Source organism: Furipterus horrens, unplaced genomic scaffold, assembly GCF_987537825.1.
Source record: "Furipterus horrens unplaced genomic scaffold, mFurHor1.1.pri manual_scaffold_5, whole genome shotgun sequence".
In the NCBI taxonomy this organism is placed as follows: Eukaryota; Metazoa; Chordata; class Mammalia; order Chiroptera; family Furipteridae; genus Furipterus; species Furipterus horrens.
The window spans coordinates 114868925-114882142 of NW_028327175.1; the positions used below are offsets into that span (position 1 = coordinate 114868925).

The 13218-nt window shown below is 51.5% G+C and overlaps 1 protein-coding gene across 2 annotated transcripts; it reads left to right on the forward strand.

Annotated features, from left to right (window-relative positions):
• Nucleotide 1: 1 nt before the first annotated feature.
• On the forward strand, nucleotides 2-9756 carry NAGPA (N-acetylglucosamine-1-phosphodiester alpha-N-acetylglucosaminidase). 2 transcript variants are annotated; one of them, XM_090277058.1, is made up of 10 exons: nucleotides 2-112; nucleotides 214-669; nucleotides 1590-1729; nucleotides 2597-2705; nucleotides 3749-3877; nucleotides 4363-4568; nucleotides 4672-4719; nucleotides 6077-6208; nucleotides 6294-6357; nucleotides 7780-9756. In XM_090277058.1, exons 1-10 carry the CDS (start codon nucleotides 39-41, stop codon nucleotides 7988-7990), a joined length of 1569 nt encoding a protein of 522 aa, XP_090133184.1. In that variant the 5' UTR covers nucleotides 2-38; the 3' UTR covers nucleotides 7991-9756. The 2 variants fall into 2 exon arrangements, with proteins under 2 accessions (XP_090133184.1, XP_090133185.1); XM_090277059.1 differs by lacking the exon at nucleotides 4672-4719.
• The last annotated feature ends 3462 nt before the right edge of the window (nucleotides 9757-13218 follow it).

The following is a 13218-nucleotide window of genomic DNA, read 5'->3' on the forward strand; positions in this document are numbered from 1 at the left end:
GTGGGTCCAGCCCACGTGACCCAAGGCCCGAATTCAACATGGCGGCCTCCATGGGTCGCCAGCTTCTCTTCCTTATACTGTTCTGGAAGGTGTCTGGCGGCTTCGGTTGGGGGTGAGTACCGCTCCCGGGAGTGGTCGGGGGTGTGCCAGGTTCTGGGGATTACCCCCGCCTGGCCACAGCCCTTTAAGCTCGCGGCCGCCACTGTCCCACAGGGCCTCGCTGGACGACGACTTGCTGCTGCCCTACCCCCGAGCGCGCGCGCGCTCAGCCCGGGACTGCACAAGGGTGCGCGTGGGCAGCCGCGAGCACGACAGCTGGCAGTCTGCCCCCGCGTCCGCGGGCGCCCCTGGCCCGTCGGTGCGCACGTTCGTTTCGCATTTCGCGGATCGCGCCGTGAATGGCCACCTGACGCGGGTCGCGGAGCCCCTGCGCACCTTCTCGGTGCTGGAGCCCGGTGGGCCTGGCGGCTGCGCGTCGAGGCGCCGCGCCACTGTGGAAGAGACTACGCGGGAGGCCGGCTGCCTCGTCGCCCAGAACGGCGGCTTCTTCCGCATGGCCACCGGCGAGTGCCTGGGGAACGTGGTGAGCGACGGGCGGCGGGTGAGCAGCGCCGGGGGGCTACAGAACGCGCAGTTTGGAATCCGCCGCGACGGGACCCTGGTCACCGGGTGAGGAAGCAGGGAGCCCAGTGACTGTTGTGGGCAGAGGGTTGTATCCGCATACTGACGTATGCAGCTCACCTAACCAAGCTGAGCCTCCGTTTCCTCATCTGCGTAATGAGGATAGTAATACCCATTTTACAGGGTTTTTATTGTCATCCACTATCATTGAGCGTTTGCTTTGTGTCAAGTAATGTGCTGTATACCGGAGATAATGTATAGCAGTGAACAAGCAGACACAGCCTTTGCCTTCACGGACCTCTCCCATTACTAGGAAAAATAAACAGAGGCCAAGGAGATAATTTAAACATATTAATATCGTGTATGGTGTCATGAAACAATGAACACAGTGAACCGATTGTAAATAGAGTGTTGATTTTAGGGAGGGTGATCAGGAAAGGCTTGTTTGATAAGGTGACGTCTGAGTTGAGGCCTGAAGATTAATCACAAGTCTGCCAGGGTCAGAACTGGAGGAAGAGCATTGTGGTCAGAAGGAACAGCAAGGGCTGAGGCTCAGAGGTGCATAGGAGCATGCTGTACATGAAGTACTGAAGGAAGGACTGAGTATCAGAGGGTGGATGATAGGACTGACTTTGATTATTTAAAAGTTTTCTCTAACCCTGGCTGAAGACTAGGCTGGAGGGCCATTGTAGAAGCAAGGAGGCCAGTTAAGAGCTCCACAGACATCAGGTGGTAGTTTGGCCAGGATGATGGCCTGGGAAATTAAAGGTTGTTTCTATTAAATGACATGTATCCCGGACTGTGTAGACTGTTTATAAGGCTGCTTTTAGGATCAGGACCAGGCAGGCTCCTGGGGGGCAGTAGGAAAATTGAAGCAGCCAGGCTGTTGGGGGTGGGGTGCGGGAGGAGCCCTACCACCCACAGCTGCCCCTGCTGGTAACTGAACCTCACACCTTCCCTGTGTCCAGGTACCTATCTGAAGAGGAGGTGCTGGACACTGAAAATCCATTTGTGCAGCTGCTGAGCGGGGTTGTGTGGCTGATTCGGAATGGATGCATCTACATCAATGAGAGCCAGGCAGCTGAGTGCGATGAGACACAGGAGACAGGTAGGGTGGGGTGAGAACCAGGACCAGTGGGGCCATGGGGGAAGTCTTTCAATAAGTACTGTTCTAGGTACTGGGGATCAGGGATTAAGACAGATAAGGTGCCTGGCGCTCAATATATAAGAGAGAAAAATATAATTTGCTAAAAAGAAGTGGTAAGTGCTAAGAAAGAAAAATAAAGCTGAGGGTAAGAGGCTACTGACAAGGGAATAGAGAAGTGCTGCTAAAATATTAGTGGACCAGCAGCATTTGTGTCACCCAGGAGCTTGTTATAAATGCAGAACTTCAGACCTACCTCAGACCTACAGGATCAGAATCCCTGAGGGTGAGGCTCAAACTTGTGTGTTTTAGCAAGCCCCCCTGGGTGATTTTGATGGACACTCAAGTTTGAAAACCACTGAAATGAATGCTGGGGCAGAGAAGGTACACCATGGCCCTAATGTGGAATTAGGCTATTTTAGAATGAGCAGTCAGGGATGACCTTATGAGGGGGTGACTTAGATTAAAAGGAGCAAGCCATGGGAAGAGCTGAGGAGACGCTCAGTCCAGCTAGAGGGAACAGAAAGTGGCAGCAGGGTGATGACATAAGAGAGCAGGCCAGGATGGTCCTGGTGAGCCTTGGTAAAGTGTTTGGACATTGCTCTAAGAACAATGGAAGCTATAAGAAGGTTTTCACCTGGAGGCTGACATTATTTGATTTACAGTTTAAGAAGAGCCAAGAGCCCTTTGGTTCCTATGTGAGACTGGAATGGGGCAGTAGAGAGGCAGTGAAACACTGGATGGCATGGACTGGGAGGTAGTGTTGGACTGACAGGAAGCCCAGAAGGCCTCCTGAAGGACCGGTGATCAGCCCTGCTGCTTCTCTTTCAGGTTCCTTCAGCAAATTTATGAATGTGATATCAGCCAGGACGGCTGTGGGCCATGACCGGAAGGGGCACCTCGTGCTTTTCCATGCAGATGGGCAAACAGAGCAGCGGGGGTGAGTGCCAGGAACCAGAGCCTCTAGGTCTAAGCTGAGTCCTGCTTTGAGGAACTTAAACCCACCGATGGCTCCCCTCAGACCTCTTAACTGTTCCCTGGGGATGTTCATACCCATCTGTCCCCTGCCTTCCCATAGGTTGTACCACTTCCAAGAACTTATCCTCCTCCACACCCTTCTTTTCACTCCCCACAGTTTAGGCCTCCTTCCTCCTGAGCCTCAGTTGGAGTGAAAGGAAATGATCACAAAGTTAGCAGAGAGAAGACCTTGATTTCAGTCCCAGCTTGGCTATCTGTTAGCTCCGTGGCCATAGACAGGTCACTGAACCCCTCTGAGCCAGTTTCCTGCTCTGTAAAAAGAGTGTATTATTACCGTGTTATTGCTGTGTAAGAAATGAGCACCCGTTTGTTGCATCGTAGATCTGTAGGTCATGAATCCAGAGGGCTCACTGGGCCCTGTTCAGGGCATCCCACGACAGAGTCAAGCTTTTGGCCAGGCAGGGCACTATCTGGAGCTTTCGGGGGGAAAAAACCCTCTTTCCAGCTCATTTAGGGTGTTGGCAGAATGCCCCTCCTTGCAGCTGTAGGAGTGAGGTCTTTGTGTCCTTGTTGGCTGCCAGCGGGGGCCTCAGCTTCTATGGCCACCCACATTCCTCCTCATGTGAGTACCTTCCCCATCTTCAAGCCAGCAGAAATGTGTCAAATCCCTCTGATCCCCTCAGATTTCTGGTCTCTCTCACTCCCTTTTCTACCACTAGCCAGAGAAAGTTCTCTGAAAGGGCTCTATGATTCCATTGGGCCCACCTAGATAATCCAGGACTGGGTCCCCATTTGTGGACATCTGTGCCATGTAGCATAATATAATCATGGGAGTGATCTCTCATTATATTCACAGCTTCTAGGGATTAGGATGGAGCATCTTTGGGGGGCCATTTAGAAATTTGCCTGCCACCATGGGCACAATATCATCTACCATGGAAGGTAAGAAGAATTAAACCAGAAATGGTAGTGGGCACTGTCAACAGTGCTGCTCTTGTTCTGCAGCATTAACTTGTGGGAGATGGCAGAGTTCCTGCTGAAACAGGATGTGGTCAACGCCATCAACCTGGATGGAGGGGGCTCCGCTACCTTTGTGCTCAATGGGACCTTGGCCAGTTACCCGTCAGATCACTGGTAAACACTCCAGAATCCCCTTCTTGAGGTCTATGTCCAGGCCTGCTCTTGACTGTCTTATTCAATAAATATTGAGCACCTATGTGCCAGGCCCTGGGGATTCAGCAGTGAGCAAGAAGAACCAGGATCCCTGCCTCTCGCTACTTACAGGAAGTATATATAATGTACCAGTACTACCTAAGCTGGTGAAGGGGGCTTGATTAGTCAGGAAAAAAAGCTTTCTGAGGATAATGACGCATTAGCTGAGATCTGAAGGAAGAGGAAGTGGGTAGGCAGAGGGATGGGAGAGCCTTCTGGGCAGAGAAAACAGCATTTGCAGAGGCCCTGGGGTGAGAGGGACTATGGGGGTTATAAAGAACCAATAGAAGTTTGGAGATGAAGCAGTGGAGAAAGGCAGCTCTCGGGGGCTGCAGTAGGGGGTCAGAGGGGCTGGCTGGGGATAGCCAGCCCCACAGCCTCTCTTCAAACACCGTGTCCCCTTGCAGCCAGGAAAACATGTGGCGCTGTCCTCGAAGTGTGTCCACTGTGGTGTGTGTTCACAAGCCCCGCTGCCAGCCACCTGACTGCAACAGCCATGGGACCTGTGTGGAGGGTCACTGCCAGTGCACAGGGCACTTCTGGCGGGGCGCTGCCTGCGACAAGCTGGACTGCGGCTCCTCCAACTGCAGCCAGCATGGGCTCTGCACAGAGAGTGAGTGGGGGCTTTGGGGAGGCAGCTCTGACCCAGGCTCCCAGCTCTCCCTGCCCAGTTCTGCCTGGGCCCTCACCTGACCTTCTTGGTCTTGTCTTGGCAGCCGGCTGCCGCTGCGAAGCTGGATGGACAGGGTCCAACTGCAGTGAAGGTAAAAGCCACCAGGCCAGCCCCTCCCTGGCCCACAGGCACATGGGGAGAGGGTAATTGTGGCAACTGCCTTGCTCCTTGCCTCTTGGTCTGTACATTGCTTGGCTCTTGGCTCTCGCTCTCGCCTCACATGTAAATCACTGCATTAGTGTCCTGGGCTGCTGCAACAGATTCTACAAATTAGGCAGCTTAAAGCAACAGAAATGTGTTCTCTGCCACTCAGGGCATCATTAGAGTCATACTCTCTCTGAAAGATCTAGGGGAGGATCCTTCCTACCTCTTCCAGCTCTTAGTGGCTTCCAGTGTTCCTTGGCTTGTGGCCACATCACTCCAATCTCTGCCTCCGTCTTCACATGGCCTTCCTGTGTGTTCAGTCTCCTCTGTTATCTTACCAAGGACCACTGGTCACTGGATTTCAGGCTCACCCTAAATCTAAAATGATCTCATCTCAAGATATTTAACTTAAGTGTATCTGTAAAGACCCTATTTCCAGATAAGTTTCCCTTTACAGATTCTAGGAATTAGGACATATTTTTGGCTGTGGGGGGCAGGGCACAATTCAACCCACTACAGCCATATGCAACTTAAACCCTTCAGTGGCTTTCTTTCACACTTGGTGAAAAACTGACTGTTCAGTATGACCTGTCAGGCCCTGGGTGCTCCAGCCCCTCCCTGCTCACTGTGCCCTCTCTGCTCCTCCTCTCTAAGTCTCAGCATAATGTCAGGCCCTCAGAGGCCTTCCCACCAGCCCACCCCTCAGTGGTTTCCTGCTGCCAAGAGGTTACATCCCCACAGTACTTCTCGCTTGTACTTTGTTTGCTTTCTAGTTTGCTGGCCACCTTCCCTCCTAGACTGGAAACTTCATGACTGCACAGTCTCAGGGCCTGGCATGTTCCCAGTAACTGTTAGGAGAATATGTGAGCCTAAAGGCCACTCAGGGTGACTGAGGTCCATTTGCAACCCTGTCAGCCCCAGCGTGGGAGGGACAGGGCCAGAATTTGCAAAGATCTTCCTTCCCCCGTCCCAGCTTGCAGCAGTGGCTACTTCGGGGAAGACATGTGCCAAGAAGTGCCAGTGCCAGAATGGAGCTGCCTGTGACCCAGCTTGGGGGACCCGCATCTGTTCCCCTGGCTTTACCGGTGACAGCTGTGTTCAGGATAAGATAGACGGGCCCCTGAGTCAGCCAGGAGGGAGCACCACTCAGCGTGCCTCCAGGGTCTGGCCTGAGGGAGTATGTGGTAGGCAGTGCACCTCTCCTTTAGCCCAGCTCTGTACACACCTTGGGCCTGTCCTGTCAGTTCCGAGAGAGCCCCTGCCACTGATGCCTCCACTTCTGTATCCCTGTCTCCTCACTGCAGAGTGTCCCCTTGGCTGGCATGGGCCAGGCTGCCAGAAGCCTTGTGAGTGTGAGCACCAGTGTCCCTGCGACCCCCAGACCGGCAGCTGCAACCTCACCCAAACACCCACCCTGAACAGCATTCTCTCCCAAGGTATGGCCTCTCCCAAGGCCCCTGGGGCAGGAGAAGGCTGACCCGGACCCTCCCAGGTCCTCAGCCTCACACTGGTGTCTTACAGTGAAGCAGTGTCTCCAGCCACCTGAGGTCACCCTACAGACAAGAGAATTCTCCCTTCTCACTGGGTAGGTGCTTTGGTGGGACCTGGGGCAGGAGTGGGAGAAGACCCCCTCCCTCTACTTCAAGGGACTGGGCAAGGCTAACAGGCAGCAGCTGGGCACCCAGGTAACATTCCTCCTACGTGAGCACAGGGAGAGTCACAGCTGATGTTCAACGGGATATGGTGAAGAGGACTCTGGTCACCACCCTCATGGGAGTTGAGGGGCCTGGGTGTGGGCTCACTGTCCTTACTCATGACACTCACACCTTGTTCTCACCTCCCAGCGCAGAAGCACCGAGCCCCAAGGAACTAGCATTATATCTCAGGCACCTGTGTGCGCTCAGGCCTTTTGTTGAGGCTTCATTTTCAAACCTGACCTCAGGGAGGAGGGTGTATTAAAAGAGTGCTGGGCCCCATCCCCAGAGTTTCTGCCTCAGTAGGTCTGGGGAGGAGCCTGAGCATCGCATTCCAGGTGGTGCTGACACTGATGGTCCCAGGACCTGCTTTGAGAACCTCTATTCTCCTGGTTCTCACCTCCCATAGCCCAGGCCTGGGTGCCTGGCCTGACCCACTTTGCCCAGCTCCCTCTGGAGGTGGACCAGGTGTAGGTATGAATGAAGAGCTCCCCAGCATTGTTCCAGAGGCAGCTCCCGGGAGCTCATCAGTAATGCAGGTGCCTGGTCTCTCCTGGGGATCCTGACCCAGTGAGTCTGGTGGGGTGAGGCCTGGAGAAAACTGAAAATGTGCTTTCTGATGCACAGAGCAGGGAGAGGAGCTATAAACCTGGAATCCATTAGCAGCCACTAGCAGGGGAAGGGAAGCCATGGGGGCTGGTGGGTGTGGCTGCAGGTCCGCACCCAACAATCTGCCATTGTTCGCTTTTGCCTTGAGGGCTTCAGCTGAAGAGTGTAGGAAGGAAAAAAGATCATTGAAAGGTACCGCCCTGTGCTCACCACTTCCTGCCTTGGAGGAAGTGGTGTCGGTTCTTCCTGCTCCCGTCTGCTTGGAGGACTCTGTTCCAGAGTCCAGCCTCTGTCTGTCGGCAACACCCTGTGGAGCACGGGATGCAAACGGACGCTTCCCGGGGCTGGATTAGGTCATTTGAGTTGGTTTTCACAATTTAACATTTTTAAAAGATTTATTAACATCTGAAATCAGTAACATTTAAATAAAACCCTTTTATTTTAATGATTTCTCTTGAAATATCAGGAGATACGGCAGCACTGGCTGCGTCCCACATAGCAGCTGTTCCCACTGCTCCCCAAATGTGTCTGGAGTTGTGCCTCAGCCCCACAAGGCTCATTTTGCTCCTTGAGAGTCACTGTGTGGTGTTTGGAGGGCCCAACCCTATGCCCCTGTTCTGGGTGGAAGAGCAAAGTGAGAGGGAGGGCTGATCCTCCAATACTGCCACAGCCCTGAATCTGTAGGATTTCTCTCCTGCCCCCAGGACCACCTGGCTGGTCCTCACTCTGGTCCTAGTTTTCCTTCTGCTGATCAGCATGGTGGTGAACACGTCCTTGCTCCTTGGCTCCCGAGCAGAGAAGAGCCGGCACCTGGATGGGTCCTACGTCTACCACCCACTGCAGGAGATGAATGGGGAGCTCTCAGCCACTGAGAAAGAGCAATCGGGTGATGCCTGCAACCCTTTCAAGGACTGAAACCTCCAGTTGTCCATCATGGCCTGTTCTGGAGGCTCGTTTCAGGCAGTCTGGCTTCTGCAGGGGAAAGACCAAGGCCACTGACTGGGTGGTCAGCCCAGTGCCAAGCCAAGCTTCTGATAGCACCTGTGCCTCAGCCCCTCCTGTGGCCCTCAGCCCTCACCTGGATGTCTACAAGCAATCTGAGCAATAGTGTTCCTTCGAGAGTCAGAGAGAGATGCCTCCTTCCCCGCCTGCCTGTGTCTGCTGCCATGAGGCCTGTCCCCCAAGGCCCTCCGCCAGAGAGCCTCCAGTCACTAGTGAATGGAACTTAAAGGTATCCCCCATATAACACGGTACTTCTATAACATGGTTTTGCTCTAACACGATATGACTAGAAGATATCCAGGAATTGCTGGTAGAAGAAGAAACTGATCAAGCAATTTTGGTGGAATTGACTTCTGGAATGTGCCAAGATAACTCAGGGGATGATAGCACTGTTGAAAATAAAGAAGTTAAACAGTTTACTCTAAAAAGCGTAAAGAAAGGCCTAGACTTAGCCAAACAGAATCATATTTCTTAAATGAAGATCCTTGTACTGAAAGGAGCACAAAGTTTAAAAGAGAACTTCAAAAGTGCTTAGCACCATATAATGAAATGTGTAAAGATCTCTCAGCTAAAAGCAAGCAATCTAAAATAACAGATTTTTTGCAGAAAGTAGAGCATAGAAATCAAGATAATGCTGAAGAAAGTTCAGAGGATGAGGATATCTTGTCAAAAAGAAAATACATTCGGTTAATGGAGCTTAGTAGTGATGAAGAAAACATTACTTAATTCATATTAATATGTAATACTTTTGATGAAAATATCTTTAATAAAGATATTTCTTTTAATTATAAAAATATAATAGTATGGGTTTTTAAAAAAATTTGGAACCTAACCCCTTTTTGTACTAGTTCTTTGTTTTGTATAAAACGGACTCGCATAACACGGCACTTGTTAGGAACCGAACAGCTGTGTTACACGGGGATTGCCTTTACTGCATAGGGATCAAGTGGCAGGGCCCAACCAGCCCCATTGGACTGGGGTGTATTAAAGGGACAATGGCCATATCACCGCCTTTGCCAACTGGAATTCTACTCTTATCACAGGAAGCTCCTTAGAAGGGATGGGAAATGAAATCATGTTTACAGGCTTTCTATTTTGTTGTCCTACCACTGAGAAGGTTTTTATACCACTTGAATAAATTGACATAACTAAAAAGCCCCTAGGCAGTGGCTGAATTCTGAATTCTGGTCTTTAGGGCACTCCTGGGTCTTGGCAGGTGGGGTTGCTTTACCTGAATCAGGAGTCAAGAACAGGCAGCCCAGAGCACCTCCAGCTCCCTGATATATTTGTGTAATTCAGGGTTTCTTACTGTAATGTGTACATGAGTCACCTGAAGATCTTATTAAAATGCAGGTTATGGCCTGGGGCTGAGAGTTTAAGTCTAACAAGCTCCCAGGTTGTACTGAGGCTTCCCCTGACCTCACTTTGAATGGAAAAGGTTTAGTACACACTGTATTTTAATATAATTTAAATTAGTTACCAGTGTTTAAAAGAGATTCGCCCTGTCTGGTGTGGCTCAGTGGATCGATCACCAGCCTGCGAACCAAAGGGTTGCTGGTTTGATTCCCAGTCAGGGCACGTGCCTGGGTTGTGGGCCAGGTCCCCAGTTGGGGACACACAAGAGGCAACCACACATTCATGTTTCTCTTCCTCTCTTTCTCCCTTCCCCTCTCTAAAAATAAATGAATAAAATCTTTAAATAAAATAAGAGAGATTAACAACTTCAGGTTTCTGTTTTTCTTTAAAAGAGGGTGGTAGCGGCCCCACCTGGTGCCCTCACAAGGCAACGGGTTGCCAGAGCTGAGAATCTACAGCCCCAGATCTAGCCCTCTCCAGTTCATTGCAGCCCCAACAGCTCGCTCCCCTCACCTATTACCTCACAGCCTTGTAAGTATCAGAGTTTATAACTTGTGGCTATGAAGGGTCTTCAGGAAGTGCCTGGCAGCCCCCCACTCCACTCCATGCGTATGTATCACACTGCTTAGCAGCTTGTGTTTAGCTCACCTGGAAGTTTCATTTTGTATTTTGCTTTCTCTTAACACACTAAGCTGCCTCAGGCTGACTTGATGTTCAAGGGTAGGACACAGTGGCAAGAGCTCAAGCAAGTTCCCAGGCACCTTAGGATCATTTTGGCATATTCCTGAGGCACAGCTTCCGAGCCTGGCTGCAGGTCAGAATGTACTCCCAGGAATGTTCTAGGATTGCTGGCTTCTGGACCCTATCGCAGGCCCACCAAATCAGAATGTCAGGAGCAGAGGGGTCCAGGAATTTACAGGGAGCACCCCAGAGTCTCTGAGGCAACAGGCTGTGGAAAGTTGTCCTGAAAGCTCCAGTCTCTGCAGAGAGCCTCTTCACCCGTCCTTGGCTGTGCTGGCTGCGGGGTTGGAAAATTGCAGTTCCGTGCATGGGCTCGCTGGATTTCAGGCTTGGGGGCGTACCCGAGGAGAACTCAAGGCATGCCAGAGGGGTCTCTGGTTCAGCAACTAGGACACATTCACCTTCCTCATGTCATAGGGGTATCTATTATCTTTGCCTGTCATCCAGTGCCTCCTTTAATAACTGCCCCAGCTGAGGCCGGGTCCTCCCAGCAGCAGAACTTCAGACAAGGATGTGAGGACAAGTAATGTATCTGGGAGGGAACCACAAAAATCCCTGGATGAGAGACTGGGAAGTGAGGGAGAAGGTAAGACAGCCTGTATGTGGTACATTAGTGAGCAGCTTCCGACTGTGGGCAGCCAGGCTCACCACACTCGGCCCTGGGAGAGTAGAGAACACCTGGGCCACCCAGATGTGGGGGGATGGGGGAAGCTGGCATGTTCATCAGCCAACACTCATCATGGGTGGAGGGCTGCCCCTGGGGGTTAACTCCCTGGCACTTCCAGCCTGCTCTATACAGGAGCCAAGTATACCTGAGGTAGCCAGTGGAGAGAAAATTGAAGTTTCCTGCATCCAGACGCCCTCTGTGGTAATGAGAGCGCCCAGACAAGGTGAGCAGGGCATCAGGAGCCATAACCACAAGCCTCCATCAAGTTGCTGTGGGGCAACACTCCTTCCCCATTCACCATCCTTGTGTTTTGGCTGGCACCATCCCTCCCCCCAAGTCCAGATGGCATCAGCAAATGGTTCAGAGATAGGAATATGTCCCAGTTGGCCAGCACAGCCCCGCCCTAGAACTTCTGGAACCAAGGGAGAAAAACTCTTCACCGGAATTACCCAGCTTCCAGGGTATGGGCCACATGGAGGAGGAAAATGAAGCCAACGTGGAGAATTGAACCAAGAGAGGGAATATCATTTGAGCCTCTAGATTCAGCTCTACCTGAAGCCAGTGTCATTCTTGGAGTTCTCAGTTATGCGAACCAATAAATACCCATTTTTGCTTGCGGCAGATTGAGTTAGATTTTTGGATCTCTGGCAAGCCAAAGAGTCTGACACTCATAATGTGCCATACCTGAAGAGGCGCGTTTTGGACTTGGGCATTTACAGGGCTTAGATGGAACATCGACCAGAAGGTAGAAAAATAGCCAAGATTCCAATTCCTACCTTTGCTGGTGGGGGGACATGTGTGACAAACCTGCAAGAGCTAAAGTCATGAAGCTTCAGCACTGTGGGCTGGGAAGTAATGTGATCTAGTTATGGAACTGCCTTCCCCACCTCATGACCACGATGGAGTGTGGACCAGAAGTCCTGATGGCCTGACTTAGAACCCTGAGAGTTCTCTGCTGGGCAGTTATCATGGTGACATATGTCTTAGCTGTTGGCATTCTCTCTATAAAACTTAAGCATCAGGAAAGACTCCAGAAAAAATTTCTAATTCCAGAGCCAATGCATGGGCAGTGGAAACAATTCAAATGTGATGCCACAGCTTTCAATGGGTTCTCAAAGGGCTCCATCTCAGGAAAATTCTTGGCTCCTGAAAACTCTTAAATATTTTTTTAAGATTTGTTTATTTATGTTTAGAGAAGGGAGGGAGAAAGAGAGGGAGAGAAAGATCAACGTGATAGATACATTGATACGTTGCCTCTCGCATGCCCCCAACAGGGGACCTGGCCCCCAACCCAGGCATGTGTCCTAACTGGGAATCAAATCTGTGACCTTTCAGTTTATAGGCTGTTGCTCACTCCACCGAGCCACACCAGCCAGGGCCAGAAAACTCTTAAGTCAGAGGTTTTTAATTGTGTTTTCTGGAGACCCACATTCCTCAGAAGTGCCTTGTGTTGGGGGAGGCACTAAAGGGAGTGGAGGGAAAGTGGGCAGGGGAGTTTGAAAGCCATAATCACCTCTGACATCCCTGAGGGCTACCCAGCACCTTTCCTTCTGGCTCCTTCCAGCTCCTTGAAGGCCCTGCCCAAACTCCGACACCAGTGCCCAGAGACCTTCCTCTGCAGGCCCCAGAGGTCCACCTTGTATGCAAGCCCTGGTTTCAGAGGAGGAATTGGTCCCAGAGGCAGCCTCTGGGCTGCAGGGAGCCCTGGTATGTTCTGTCCTCTCCAGACCCAAATCCCATGGGGCTTCTGGGGAGGTGATTCTGTGGATACAGACGTCAACAGTGACCGGATCACCTGCATCAGGGAGTTCTTTTTCAACACCTGGTACACCCATGAGTCAGCTAGCTGTTCCTTTGAGAGTCCTCACACACAGTTCCAGAGAAATCCATGGAAAGGTCACAGGGAATGAGTGAATGCACTCTACCAAGGCTGCAAGGGCCACGTCCTCTCCCTCAGATGTGTTGGGCAGGACTGAGTAGCAGAAGCTGGTGTAGACAGGTGGCCCTATGCTGTCATGCAAAGGGACCCCACCTTCTCTGCTCCCCAAGTGACAGTTCTTGGTCTCCTGCTTCAAAACAATGGAATCCCTCCTGATATCAGGACTGTGGCCATCCTCAGATGCAATGCTGGGACTTGGATAAAACCCCAGGGAGAGGGCAGAGTGTCCCAGGAAGATGGGCAGCAGGGCCCTCACCTTCACCTGGATACCTGACAAGTAGAATTCAGAAACCTAATCCCAAGATTCCAAGTCAGCAGCACTGAGTGGGCTCCAGGAATCTGCATTTAATATCATGAGTAAGCTGCAGGTATATCTGTTTGTGTGCTATATGCATATACAGTGGGTTGAACAGTGTGTTCCCCAAATCCATGTCCACC

Excerpts from the sequence above, each read along its gene's own strand:
- NAGPA (XM_090277058.1), top strand. The coding sequence starts at position 39 with ATGGCGGCCTCCATGGGTCGCCAGCTTCTCTTCCTTATACTGTTCTGG. Across the intron at positions 3,878-4,362 it reads AGTTACCCGTCAGATCACTG|CCAGGAAAACATGTGGCGCT; the intron begins GTAAACACTCCA and ends GTCCCCTTGCAG. Across the intron at positions 6,209-6,293 it reads GAACAGCATTCTCTCCCAAG|TGAAGCAGTGTCTCCAGCCA; the intron begins GTATGGCCTCTC and ends GGTGTCTTACAG.